Below are 14,311 nucleotides of genomic sequence, written 5' to 3'. Positions count from 1 at the left end.
TATATATATATATATATATATATATATATATATATATATATACTAGTGCTGTCAATCGATTAAAAATGTAATCGCGTTAATCACAGTCGTGGACTGTGATTAATCATGATTAATCGCAAATTTAAAATACTAGGATTTACCTGTAAATGTGTTGAAATAAAGAACTGCATGAAACTAGTTTAAGGAAACAGAACATATCAAAAACAGGAGAAATATAATTATATAGATAGTTACATAAGTATAGTTATAATTACATAGAAACATAATTATATTAATAATAGTGGGAATGTTTACACTTTTTCACTGTAAATTATAAGAAGACTGTTTTACTTCCAAAATCTATACATTTAACAGTAAAATGTCCCATTAGATCTATTAGACTTTCCATTATACTGTATATAGTAAGGGAATTTACTCTTAACCAATTAACAGTTTTTTTTTTATTTTTAAATTAACATTAACTTAAATTTACAAACATTTTTTTCATAATGTGTGATTATATCACATACTTAAATGATATATTAAATAAATGATGTGTTTACAATGAATATTTAGGGGGGAAATGCAGTGGCAAATGGTACAATTTCTACATTTTGCTTAAACGGTCTGAAAAATAAAATAAAATAAAATATTCTGCAGGGCTGTCTGAGTCACATCTTTTGTTGTTAACTTAACAATTTTGTCATCCCCTGAAATCCAAATCAAGTATGAACAGGAGACACCTTGCACAGCAACTAAAAATGTAGCATTAGACTAACACTTAAACAAGTGAATTTTCTCTTTGTCTTGCAGAGGACGCCATAGGTGTCCTATTATTCAGTGAGAGCCAAGAGAGAGCAACATGACTAACATTTGGTGAAGTTACCAAATGCAAAACTCTTCTTTAAATACAGGTGTGACCAACTTATTTGCAAATGTGGATGTGCGCAGTTAATGTTAGTTAAATCACCTGGAATATGCCTACAGACACACACGCAATCTGTAGATTGTACTAGCAAATTAGTATCCTTTTGTCGGGTACCTTACATTATTAGTGCACTTTATTTATTATTTATAGTAAATCTAGGTCTGTGTGTCCAAAACGTAACAGGAGCCGTGCTTACAGGACGAGGCTTGCATTGCTTTTTTTGTCCTTGGTAGAAGGGATTGGCAAGTGTGTCTGTGGTTTGAACTGTTAAGCAGAATTTGAAAAAGATGACTGACACCTTCTTGCTGCCTTAGAAGTCGGGGAGGCACTAGACAGAGCTGATATCAATAAAACAGTCGAATCCAGTCTAAAAGACCTTTATCCCGAGTGTTTAGGCACTTTTTGACTAGGCTTCCCACTTCCTCTTCCTCTCCCACCTCACACATATTGACAAGAGCTGTGTGATACTGAGCGAGACAAAGAGATTGAGTTTACAAAGACTTCAAGACGACTGTTGATGGCTAGCGGCTTTTTGGCCCTCATACGCTCTTCTGAACATACCCAGGGCAGTTGAGCTTCAAGAGGAGTCGGCCACTCATCTGACCTCAGGTTAGGTCTGAATGCTGGAGACATGTTGCTGCTTTTAGGTTTAAAAAATAACAGCAGTGAGAAATAACCACAGATATTGCAGCGGAATCTCATAAGGGAAAAGTCACTATAGAGATTTTCTCCTGCACCATTAAACCATTGAAGTGGGTCTAACTTCAATACATTTTTTCTTCAGGACACACATTGGCCATCAAGTGATGACCAGACACTATATTAATATTACAAAAGTAAGCAAAAAAATCCTTAAAATTCAAACAATTATATTAATAATGTATCATATGAAATTTAAGATTAGAGTAATGGCTGCTGAAAATTCAACTTTGCATCACAGGAACAAATGTGACCCTGGACCACAAAACCAGTCTTAAGTCGCTGGGGTATATTTGTAGCAATAGCCAAAAATACACTGTATGGGTCAAAATTGTCGATCTTTCTTTTATGCCAAAAATCATTAGGATATTAAGTAAATGTTCCACGAAGATATTTTGTAAATTTCTTACCGTAAATGTATCAAAACTTAATTTTTGATTAGTAATATGCATTGCTAAGAACTTTATTTGGACAACTTTAAAGGCGATTTTCTCAATATTTAGATTTTTTTGCAACCTCAGATTCCAGATTTTCAAATAGTTGAAAAATTTTGAAAAATTGACACTTAAGACTGGTTTTGTCGTCCAGGGTCACAAATTACATTTTAAAATATATTTAAATACTGTTTTCTTCTAAATTGTTAAAATATTTCACAATTTTACAGTTTTTGCTGTATGTTTGATCAAATAAATGCAGCCTTGGTGACCATAAGAGAATTATCGACCACTACTGAACAGTAGTGTACAATCACAATAATCACACTATTAGATTTTTTTGAAGTATGAAGCATATGATAGCATTCAGTAAAGAACAGACTATACCAAGATAGTAAATACTATAGATTTAAATTATTGTTTTGGTGAAACTGGATAAAAGTCCCAGGAGAAACATTTACTTTTGAGAGCGTACTGGATACAGAGTTGATTCCGGCACACTCTCTGAATGCTTTCTGAACCGTACCCTCTTTTGCACTACAGCAGCGACATGAATAAAACGCGAGTTAAAAAATATGAATTATGAATCAGTCTTCAAATCATTAGAAATACTAGCCTGATTTTCTCCCTGTGATTAGACATTTCTACAGCGGGGAGAAGGAGACATAAATCATAAGTGTAGAAAAATAAGACGACAAATGTACTGTAAGAAAGCAACACTTTGAAATAAAAACCATGACCTGTTACTAGCCTTGTCACTGGCTCAGAAATGGTTTGCATGCTCTGGATGTCTGAGTTATTCGAGCCCAGGGGGGGTTCTGCCGACTGAAAATGAGATCCTACCCCAGAGGCCCCCCTGGATATGGCAGCCCTGTACACAAGGGCAATTCCTCCACTGCCTCAGTTAGTCAATCAGGCTGAGAGACAAAGAACAAGGGAGGGGGTGCCATTTTTGGGCAGCAAGCCTTGGATGCTTTTCAGTGAATATAAAATATATAAGCAAATTTATATATATATATAGGAGAGGAGTATAGAATAAAACCAGGAAAATGAGAACCGCTGAATGCCAAGAAACCACTGGAAGCAATATAATAACTTTCTGAACTTACTCACATATACACACACACAGGAAAGAAAAACACAAATGAGATCAATTTTATATCTCAGTTGTTTCTCCTAGACAGAAATGAGATTAAATGGAAAGCAAATGAAATCTCCTGCTCCCTAGATTTTGCTCTTGAAAAAAAGCCATTTTAGTAATCTTGCATCTGTCTCTTCTAGGGTTTCAAATTCAGAATCAAAAGTCAAAAGTTTTCAACATGAACCAAAACATTTCTCATTAAATAAAAGGCAAGATAAAAATGAAATTAAATAAAAAATAGAAAAGCTATCCACATTCATTTTTTACCATAACTCTATGTTTCATTCGTCTGCATTTTTTATTTCTCCTCAAGGAATTTTACTCTGCAGGGTTTTTTTTTTTTTGCATTTTATTTACTGATGTGGGAAAATCTGTGAAATACTGCACTACCTATTATACCTCCTATAAATACCTCCTACCACCTATTTGTAGATAAAACAAGATATTAATAGGTAAAACATAACAGTTAGGGTATGTACAGCACATTTCTTTGTGCATAGGTTTCGTTTTCATGGAGGTCAATAAAAACGTTTAACGGTGCACATATACTAAGAGAGAAATTGGCAAAAAACATACAGAACTTAGCTGGAATGAAATTCCTAATTCATCCCTTAAAACCTTGCTCCAAGTGTGAGCAGAATTGAGTTGGATTGTATTCACTTTCTCTCTGTAGCATTAGATTACAATCAGAGGCATAATGAGGGGCTCTGAAATGCAATTATTTTAAATGGTATTGTAAAATGCTGTGTCCTGAGGGTTAATACTCCATGATATCGAATCATGGAAAGGAAAAGTAATGAACTGGCTCACAGACATGACTCTCCGCCCTCTGGTTTCCACCAACACACATACATACATACATACATACATACATACATACATACACACACACACACACACAGACACACAATTGCAGATGCATAATGAAAGCACATGAACATGATGACGACGTGTTCACCTAAGGCCTTCATTAATAATTCATATTCTATATTTTTTTTGCCTCAGTAAATGCAACACTCCTCCAATCTGACCTTTTTACCTCTTCTAATGCAACATAACTGAGACGTTAAGATGCTTGTTTTAAGTCGCAAATATTCTGCATCTGCATCTTGACAACGTGCCATTCCTCAATTATCAGCTAATCTAATTAAAAAACTGTGAGTACGGCAAGCTGAAAACTAGAAGGGCTCATTTTCATGGCTGAGGTTTGAGATTCTGCTGAGGCCACATTTTCTCCTTTAGAGTCTAACCCCATTGTACCTTCAGCCTCAAAACCCTGCCAATCTTCCGCGGGGAATCACACAAGAAGATCTCCGAAATGTCAGCCTGACAGAAGCACTTTTCACTGCCCTTCCCGCCACTGCAGCAGAGCCACTGGAGGACGGAAAAGGGTCACTAACTGTGTGTGCATGTGCACAAAATGTGTGCGTATGCATGCACGCAGCTGTAAGCTTTAGATCGCGACACTAGGGTGCCAGATATGCATGCAAGGCATCTAAATCACTGTGGTGTTATGTAAAAAAAAATGCAAAGTGTGTTTGTGGACACTCTTTTTTCTGCTGAGCTCCGGAAGTGAGCCCCAAGGCGAACCCCTTTGACCTTTCCAAAATGTTACTGCCCATTTGGCACGGCAGCCGCAGCTAATAAAACTTTTATAATCATGAATTTTTTATTCCAATCCCGTTTCAGGCCTTGGGCTAACCTGGACCATGGTAGCCTGAGACCCTGAGAGAGATTGAGAGATGTTGTGGGAGGCTGTGGCTTGAGGTTTCATCATTCTACCCCCTGAGTTTTGACATGTTAACATTTGGAGCATTATAAGTGGCATGCATTTCAGTTTTTAAAAAAAAATGAAAATAATGTTTCTTTTCTTGCCTCTTCCCTCTCTCCAAAAAAAAAAAACTAAACTAAAAAACAATTACAATGAATTCTTGCAACCAGCTGCAGCCCGGTAATAGCAGTCATCTGCGTAGGGTACATAAGACAAAGCAGTCCTTGGTTTAAACGTTGCTTAGAAACTGCTGACCCCATGTCCATATTTTCATGGTCAACTATGTATGGGGGAAATTAGGAAATTCAGAAAAATTCACAGAAGGTCATGGCGCTGGAGTAAATGTCTTAGGTTTTAAGGCAGAAAGCCCCCACACAGGATTTACATCTGCATGAGTCATCAGAGAAGAAGATTATGCAAGCTGCCCCCTGGTTCTTATACAGTGTTTCATAATGACCTCCCCACACTCTAATGATGCTGACTTGACATCGCCATTTATGGGCCATATTCTTCTCTGTAACCAAGCACGGTGACTTTTTTAGTTTCCCTGACCTTCTGTGTGTGCATTTGCATGATTGCATGAGTTCTTGTATGTGGGTACCTGTGTCTTTGCAACTATAAATAGGTATAGAGTGACTGCTCGTGTAGGTGTATAGAACGACAATCCTGACAGACAGAGGATAACAGGCAGTGACAGATAGGGGACATCTGGGAAAAGATACTTACGGTTGGCAGAGTTTGATGAGGTCCTGGTCGGTGGTGCCAGGCGGAAGGCCCCGGATGTACAGGTTGGTTTTACTGAGCTGCTCCGCTGCACTGTGGCTGCTGCTATTGGTGCTGGGGCTGGGCGGAGCCATGGGAGGAGGGGGCGGGGCATATGACTGCTGCAAGACAGAGAAAGGCATAAGTTGTTATTAAAAATTGATATGATTTATATTAGATTACTGTAATATGCACTTTGAAACAGCAAGATCTCATGACTTAGAAAGAAGATAACAAAAATTAATCTCCAATGGGCATCTCTGGCCACTGTGAGCTTAAACACATGCCTTTAGGTGAAGAGTTTATGAGTCAATGAACCTTAGTGAGAGTCGACACCATATTTAATATAAAACAAGGCTGTGAGGGAGAGATCTACAGTCTATTCAATAGATTGTACAATCGTAATTTCTAACACCTTATCTAAAATGAACTGGACTTTTAATTTGGTTTCCAACCACATAAGTGCATTTAGTAATATTGTAGCAATATTATAAAAGACAATTAGCAGTACTAATGCCATGAATAAAATGTACCTTACTATTCAGTAATAGCCCATTTTAAGTAAATTTTCCATCCTTAATTTTATTTTCCATAAAGACAGGTAATAATTGAAACGTTAACAAGCCCAAGATGCAAATGATCTTACTCCATTCCATGTTTTTGCACAAATTTTAAAAAGTATAGAGTTCCGGTCCTGGTTTCTGAATTGTCAGTTATAACATCACAAAAACAGATTAGTCTATAATAAATTGTCTTTGGTCATTATTTAGTTAAGTAAAATAACTCCTTCAAGCTCTAGTAAACTCTGCTCTCTTCTTGAACATGCGCTGTCCGTGACTTAATTTTTAATGTAATTTTTACATATTAATATAATATAAAAGTAATATAAGTAGCATAATAGCCTGTATTAGGATCGATGTTTATTTGGGGACTGATACTATCCATACAACAAGAGTATCGATATTTCAGTGTCATTCCGCACATCACTACTGAAATCTGGCCTTGTGCTCACAGCTGTTTTTGGTCCAGTGGACGCGCAGTACACTTACAGCTTCGACTCCTCCAGTTTGGATGTATATTGGAGTATTTTCAAAACTTTGCCGGCTGAATCATCGTCAGCAAGGTACTTTACAACTGATTCTACTTATATCCCTCACAGTTTGTTTTAATTCACGTCAGTTTAAATACGGCTTCTACCCTAACTAAGATTCACTGAGGCTTTAGAACCGCATACACACTGAGCGTTCAATATTTTCTGACAGACACGGCAGTCAGATATAGAAACATCACTGTGACAGTTAGACTGTGGCATGAGAGCTATTATTTATGTGTGTGTGTGTGTGTGTGCTTTCCTAGTGATGTCTATGTAATGGACTGTGTGTGTGTGTCTGGCCCGCGCTTTCTCTGTGTTTGCGATAATCATTGGCTGTCAGTTGTGCTGTACACTGGCAAGTCTCCCCTGGCATTAATCTATTACCTGCACTTCCCCACAGCCTGCAATTTCCTCCAGAGAGACGTTAAGACAGACAGACAGACAGACAGACGGGCCTATCGCGGCTAGAATAGATTCTGCATTCATATAATTCACACACCCCTGTCCCTCAGGCTACAGTTATGAATGAACCCATTGAATTCTCAGGAATACAACACACAGACAGGGAATAGAAGACGAAGAACTGCCATTAAAACACACTGTGCGCATGTGCATAGAGGGAAATATAAACCTCATGTTCCGAATGAAAAAGTAGGGGATTTTATATGAATATGAGAAGGTTGGGGCCTAAACACATTGCATTAACAACTACATACATGCCAGCAATGTTGTTAGTAGGTAACTAAAAGTAGTGCCACTACTTAACTTCATTTTCCTTCGCATGACAGTTCTTCAGGTGTTGTAGCGTTTCCAGTAACAAGCTTCTTTTTCCAACTTGTAGTAACCAAACGCTACGAGTCCAAAGACTGAACAAACACACACTCCTAAAAGGTTGTGTATGTGTAAGCTAGGCCTGGAAAGTCATTCTAGTGAATCGTTGTAAAACGCACCCTGACCATCCCCCCACCTCAAACCATATGGAAAGTCAGAATCGTTCTAGTAAATCAGTTCGCCTTGAACATTCCACTCTTTCATTTAATTCGAGAATTTGTTCTAGTAAATAAATTTCATATGTCTCGTATGTAGCGATATAAAGTCTGATTCATTATCAGACTTTAATCGATTCGTTGGATCAATTCGATGAATCGATTGGATTGTTTATCTAAGTGAACCGATTCAAATAATGATTCACTGATTTGAGTCGCAGCGCAGTAACCTTAATAAATGAACATTCCAGTGTTTATTTGTATTTAACATGCATTTATTTGTTCAGTTTTGATGCTGTTACCCTTATTGCGATCCAAAAAAAAAACGTCCTTTTTTGTTGCAGATAAATATGATTACATGAATGAATTATATAAATAAATAGAAATATATATACTTCGTCAAAAGTAATGCAGAAGTAACTTAAAATGTTATTTTGCCCAAAACAAAACAAAGCAAAAAAATGTGGTGATGCAATTGTTTATATTTTATAATATGTAATATAAAATTGTATAGCATTACTTTTAAACCTAATGTTCCCCAACACTGATGCACTCATAGCTCTGCCCCAAAAGCTGTGTCTTAGTGTGCCAGAACCCTACATGAAATCTGGATATAATAAATACACCCAATTCCCAGAAACTATACACACACCATATGCGTGTCTGACATGCCTGACATGGCTTCAGGCAGTCATGCACACACGCATGATCTGACTGCACAAAAAGCTTCCTGTGTGAGTGGAAGCTTATCAGACCCACCCGGCCCGGTTCTTCTCAGCAGATCGGGGGCCTGGCCTCCGCAACACGACGCCGGGATGGAGACAGACCGAGCGCAAGAGAGCAAAAGCTCGGCTGATCAAAGTGCTCGCCACAGACACCTCTTTCAGCCAATTTGTGCAGCTGTCAGGGGCACGGCGATAGCGCGTCAGGGTGTGTAGTGTGTCAGGAGTCATGATGGGGGAAGCCTTTGAAACGTCAAAGGCGTTCACTTCGCCGTCAGAAGGGCTGGGATTAGAGGGAAAGGGAGAGATGATGTTGCTTTTACAACGGACTCCAGCAGGAATCACACACATACTCATACTCTTGGCGTCTCTATAGTCACACACACTAACAAATCCCATTCATTCATACAGCTTTAGCAGAGCCACTTAAGTCAAGCTAGGAGACCCTGGGAGACAAACTGTCTGATGATAGATGTGCTATTAGGCTACACATATGTTGTCTGAAACGCATTAGCACATATAACGTTTACATTTGTGATGTGATATCAGTTGACAACTGTTTGTCTTGGGGTTTTGCTTTGGTAAGAAGTATTTATACAGTATACTTTGTAGTTGTGGCCTAGTGGTGTGTGTGTATATATGTTACTTGGGATGAACATTTTTGAGTCTTGGATCAAATTAATCATTCAACTATTATTTTTCAAATGGACAGCTGAATAAAAAAAAAAATCTGCATTTTAACAATCTCATATTCAGATCGGTTTTAACATATCCATCCTCAGGCCATGTGCACACATACACTGGTAATTTTATAAACAACGTTTTTCCTTCTTACGTTTTAAAATCTCCGTCCACATGAAAATGCAAAAGCATGAAAGTATGAAGCACTGTCAAGAGCATGCCAAACCAACAGGTGGCGATATAATCTCAACCGTAAAGCCATGATGGCCAATCAGAAGCCTGAAAAAGTTTGCAGTAGGCGGAGATAACAGCGCATGCTCCGACGTCACAAGCCAAAATATCCGGTATCGCTGTCTATATGATAACACCGCAAACAGAGTTTTTGAAAATCTTCACCCTGGCAGCAGTTTTCAAAAATGTTTGGTTTCAGTGACCTGGTACTGTGTTTGCATGTGGACGAATGGCCAAACCGCATAGAAAAAGCTGCAGTTTTGAAAATACATGCGTTCATGTGGACAGGGCCTCAGGGTCATGACACAAGAAACAAAATTGATACCTTAAGATCCTTAAGATACGTAATGGCCCAAAAAAGCGACTTAAAATCATTGCATATGATTAATTTCTTTTAACTGTAAAAAACTGTTAAATGGTTAACAGTAAGTTCCCCTACTATATATGGTAAAAAACTGTAATAGACATTTCATGTAATTTTACAGTAATATGCCGTTTTTTGAAAGTGGAAAAAGAATGTATAATTTACAGTGAAAAAACGTAAATTGACATTTCCAGAATTCCCTACGTTGCATTTCAAATATTAGTACTGGTCTTCTCAGCTTGTGGAAAAGCTGCTTGTGGCGAGCTTTGGTTCATCATGTGACTTTCCCATCCCTGCTTTTGGTGGTTATCAGTGTATTACAAAGGTACAAAACGGATTTCAGAAATGCAATAGGTTGGTATATTAACATTATATCAGTTAATTAAATATGGTTTTTAATTTAATTTAAGTTAAGTTAAATCCGTAAACCCTAAAATGTTGCTACCATATTTCTTTACGGTAAAATTCTGGCAACCACAGCTGCAAGTTTTTTACAGTAAAATTTTACTTTTTTTTTTTTTACAGTTTAAGTACAGTTGTTGCCCTGCCCTAGCTAGTAATTGGTCGATGTTGTTTAGATTTGGTGCTTATACAGTCTGCATGAGTTTGAGTCCGGCTTGCGTCATTTGTTCCATTCCTCACCCATCATTTCTAGTCATCTCTATTCTGTAGCTTTCAATCAAAGCGGCAAAAAGGCAGAAGCCTTCCAGAGAAGAGGAAACCAGTTATTGTCTGCTAATTAAACAATTCCTGCCTTTTTTCTCCTTGTCTTTTGCTCTTTCTCATCCCTGTCTTCTACCACTCTAATGACTGTAATCTGTCCATTCAGCCCCCCTCTTCTTCCGCAGCCTGGCTTCTGTAAACCGTCTCCTCCTCTCCCCCGCCCCCTCCTCTACTACGGATAAATCCATCCATCCCTCCCTCCCTCCCTCCCTCCCTCCCGCTTCCCCTCCTTCCCTCCGTATCCCAGGGTTGGCCAGTGCGTAGCTGGGCTCTGCTCTTTATTAAAGGGTGAGTGATGTGCACACACATTATCTCCTCGCTGCACGCCCAGATAGCCTTCATTTCCCTAAAGAGTACTCCAGTCACCAAACAATTAGTACTTCCTGGAGAGCCCTCGAAAATGGGTTTCGAATGGCCGCCTCTTCTCTCCTCCAACCCCTCTCCCTCCCTCTGTCTGTCCGTCTGCCTTTCCCTCTCTCTCCCTCTCATTATTTCTCCTCTGCTGTTCTTTGCAGAGAGAGATTGACCTCTATCAGGTCAGTTTTCTTGCGCTGCCTGCTGAGTATGTGGAGTTAACCCCTGCCTCCGCCAACTGTGATTATGCTTAGGCTATGGAAATGTACATGTGTGCACGAACTGCATATGCATGCATTTAAAATACTCCTTGCATTCACATATTGATGCATTACTGCATGTGATATGGGTCAATGATTTATAAGACTGTCCATAATAAAGAAAATAAATCTAGGTTAAAATTGAATTGTACTTGTAGTCATGTAAGGTTTCATATGATTTGACAGTTAAAAAAAAAAAAAAAAGACTTCAAATGTAATTCATGTAAAGTAGTGTTATCATCAAGTTTAATGTAAAAAAAATATATTTTATTTTCCTCCTTTTGAAAACATGTGAGCAATGTTCCCTCTAAGCTGCGCGCGCGCGCGGACGCGCACTTCTTCCACCGTGGCCGCGCAGAGAAATAATGTGCCGCGCACACGCAAAAATTAGTTGGGAAAGCCATTTGATTGTATTCTAGTAGAAACTAAACAATTGCAATGCTCGGGTAAACCGCTATAGAGTTGCTGCCGCTATAGAGTTAGAATGCGGTTTACAGGTTTCACAGAAAGAGAATGATGTGCGCCAGTCGCTGTAGAAACCGAATACTTCAATGGTTGCGGACGAAATAGCTGAAATCGAGAGCCAACGCAAACGCAGTGACATGTGAAATAAACGTCTTCGTGTATTAAAGAAGAGTGGCTTGATTAAGTGCTGGAAATAGCGGATGATGGGCACATAATGGTAACAAAACTCTGAGACATTACCAGTCACATACAGGTGTATTGTGCAAACTATACTTCATAGGGATGTTTAGCTAGGTATATAAGAATTCACGTTCACGTTTAAAAATAAATAAATAAATAACTTACAGCTCTCAGTTTAAATGCTTCAGTTCGTTTTCTATTCTCTTCTATCAGTTTAAATGCTTCAGTTGTTTTGATATTATATTATATTATGTTAGGCCTATATTATAAACCTAATAAATAATTGACCTTGTTTTTTAATGGAGTCACTTATGCTGTACTTATCAAGGCTGTATTTATTTGATCAAAATACAGAAAACAAAACAAAACAAAACAACAACAACAAAATCCTCCAGTAATATCGTGAACTCTTAGGCTATTGCAATTTCTAATATTGGTTTTCTATTTTAATATATTTTAAAATATAGTGTATTCCTGTAAAGCAAAGCTGAATTTTCAGCTTCATTACTCCAGTCTTCAGTGTCACATGATCCTTCATTCTAAGATTCTGATTTATTATCAGTGTTGAAACTGTTGTGCTGCTTAATATTTTTTTGGAATCTTTTTTCTTTGATTCTTTGATTAGGCTAATAAAAAGTTTAAAAGAACAGCATTAATTAAAAATATAAATATTGTCTAACAATGTAAGTCTTTACTATCACTTTTTATCCATTTAACACATCCTTTCTAAATAAAAGTATTAATTAAAAAATAAAAAATTACTGACCCCAAACTTTTGAATAGTAGTGTATATTGTAACACAAAATTTCTATTTTGAATGAACACTGTTCTTTTTAACTTTTTATTTCTCAAAGAATCCTGAAAAATATCACAGGTCCCAAAAATATTAAGCAGCACAACTTTTTCCAACATTGATTATAAATTAGCATATTAGAATGATTTCTGAAGGATCAAGTGACACTGAAAATTCAGCTTTGCTTCACAAGAATAAATTATATTTTATAGGCCTATATTAAAATAGAAAACTTTTATTTTAAATTGCAATAATATTTCACAATATTTTTTTGTGATATAATATTCAGTATTTTTTAATCAAATAGAAACATCCTTCATGAGCCTAAGAAACTTCTTTAAAAAAAATGTACTGATCCCAAACTTTTGAACGGCAGTATTGTACTGTAAAATGTTTTCTCAGATAAACTAAAATGTACATCATTTAGTTACATCAAGGGTCAAATCAAATATAAATAGCACTTTAAAGTTAAAAGTTAAACACTTTTTTGTGCGTGTGCTGTACAGGTCTGGTATAAAGAATGTTTTTGCTCAGGTGGCCGAAATGTCCGCCCAATAGAGAAAAGTTTTGCTCAGCAAGAAAAAAAATTAGAGGGAACATTGCATGTGAGTGTATGCATCTTAGTCATTAAATTTTTTTTTTCAGGTCAGTATTTCATGGGAAAAGTTTTCTTTACAAATATTTATTAATTTTACATTTTGTAGGGAGTAACATTTTTACAATCTAAAAAAAATAAAAATGTTAAAATATCTTACCTAAAGTATTTTAAGAGACTTGACAAACACAATCATGACTTTGATTTGTTGTACTTTTTCAAATATTAATAAATAGTGAAGCAGTTTTGTTTTTTCTTCATTATGATATCAGTTGTATCACCCTGGCATTTCAGACTTTATGTAAAATATCAAAGTGAATTTTTATTACAGAAATTAAAAACTTGCTCATTGTAGAAGAGTTGTATTCAGGCAGTGTAAATGCATTTTTAATGTATTTTTAAATACATAATGGATAGAACAAAGAAAAGAGCATGATGTCATTGACCCATATGCCATGAGTCTTGCCACTATCTTTTTCCAAATGTGGAGGAAAAGTCTCATAGCTTATCCATAACAATTTGGATTCTTTCGCAGACAGCGTTCGCAACACACACACATGCACTCGGCCTCGCTCCTGACGGTAGTGATCGATAGTACACGCCATGACCCTGCTGTCACAGGGACCAGAGCAGGACACGGCGAGCATTGCTCTCCTTCCCTCAACTCTCCTCCCAGGGCCCCTTGGGGCGAGGGAAAGAATGCTGGCTATTTAGGGAAAGGGTTTGAGATCCCCTGCATCCGGACAGCGGAGGCCCAAGGAAGCCCTAAAGATTACACTGAGCACTCTGCGCACACACACTCAACACACATAAACACATGACTCTATCTGACCCAGAAATATATTACCACATGCATTAGCCCATTAGGCTCTCAAGAAGATCTATACGTTAGAGTTACTGCAGCAAAGGTAGGAGGGAGACTTCTTGCAGAGAGAGAGAGCGAGTGAGCGAGCTTTAAGCCTTCTGTGCAAGCGAGCATTGAGTGCTCGCTGCCATTAAAGCTCATAGTCGATAAAATGCTGCATTAGAACCTCTTTGAATTGCAGAATTTCATATGAAATAAAGAGATGGTCTTCTTCTACAGCTTTCTTTTGTGCTGGAGACATAGAAAAGCGATCATTACTGATGAAATGATAAACATTTGCCTTTG

At 37.4% G+C, this 14,311-nt stretch overlaps 1 protein-coding gene across 4 annotated transcripts in view; it reads right to left on the bottom strand.

Annotated features, from left to right (window-relative positions):
• rbms3 (RNA binding motif, single stranded interacting protein) overlaps positions 1–14,311 on the bottom strand; it is a 164,750-nt gene that overhangs the window by 108,917 nt on the left and 41,522 nt on the right. For all 4 annotated transcript variants that reach the window (XM_058745715.1, XM_058745713.1, XM_058745711.1 and 1 more), the window contains one exon: positions 5,679–5,836. In XM_058745715.1, coding sequence (XP_058601698.1) covers positions 5,679–5,836 — 158 coding nt within the window. The remainder of the gene's footprint in view (positions 1–5,678; positions 5,837–14,311) is intronic.

The sequence above is a fragment of the Onychostoma macrolepis genome, chromosome 16 (genome assembly GCF_012432095.1).
Source record: "Onychostoma macrolepis isolate SWU-2019 chromosome 16, ASM1243209v1, whole genome shotgun sequence".
Lineage (NCBI taxonomy): Eukaryota > Metazoa > Chordata > Actinopteri > Cypriniformes > Cyprinidae > Onychostoma > Onychostoma macrolepis.
Note: the sequence above shows the minus strand (reverse complement) of the source record. Positions and strands in the feature narration are given on the sequence as shown.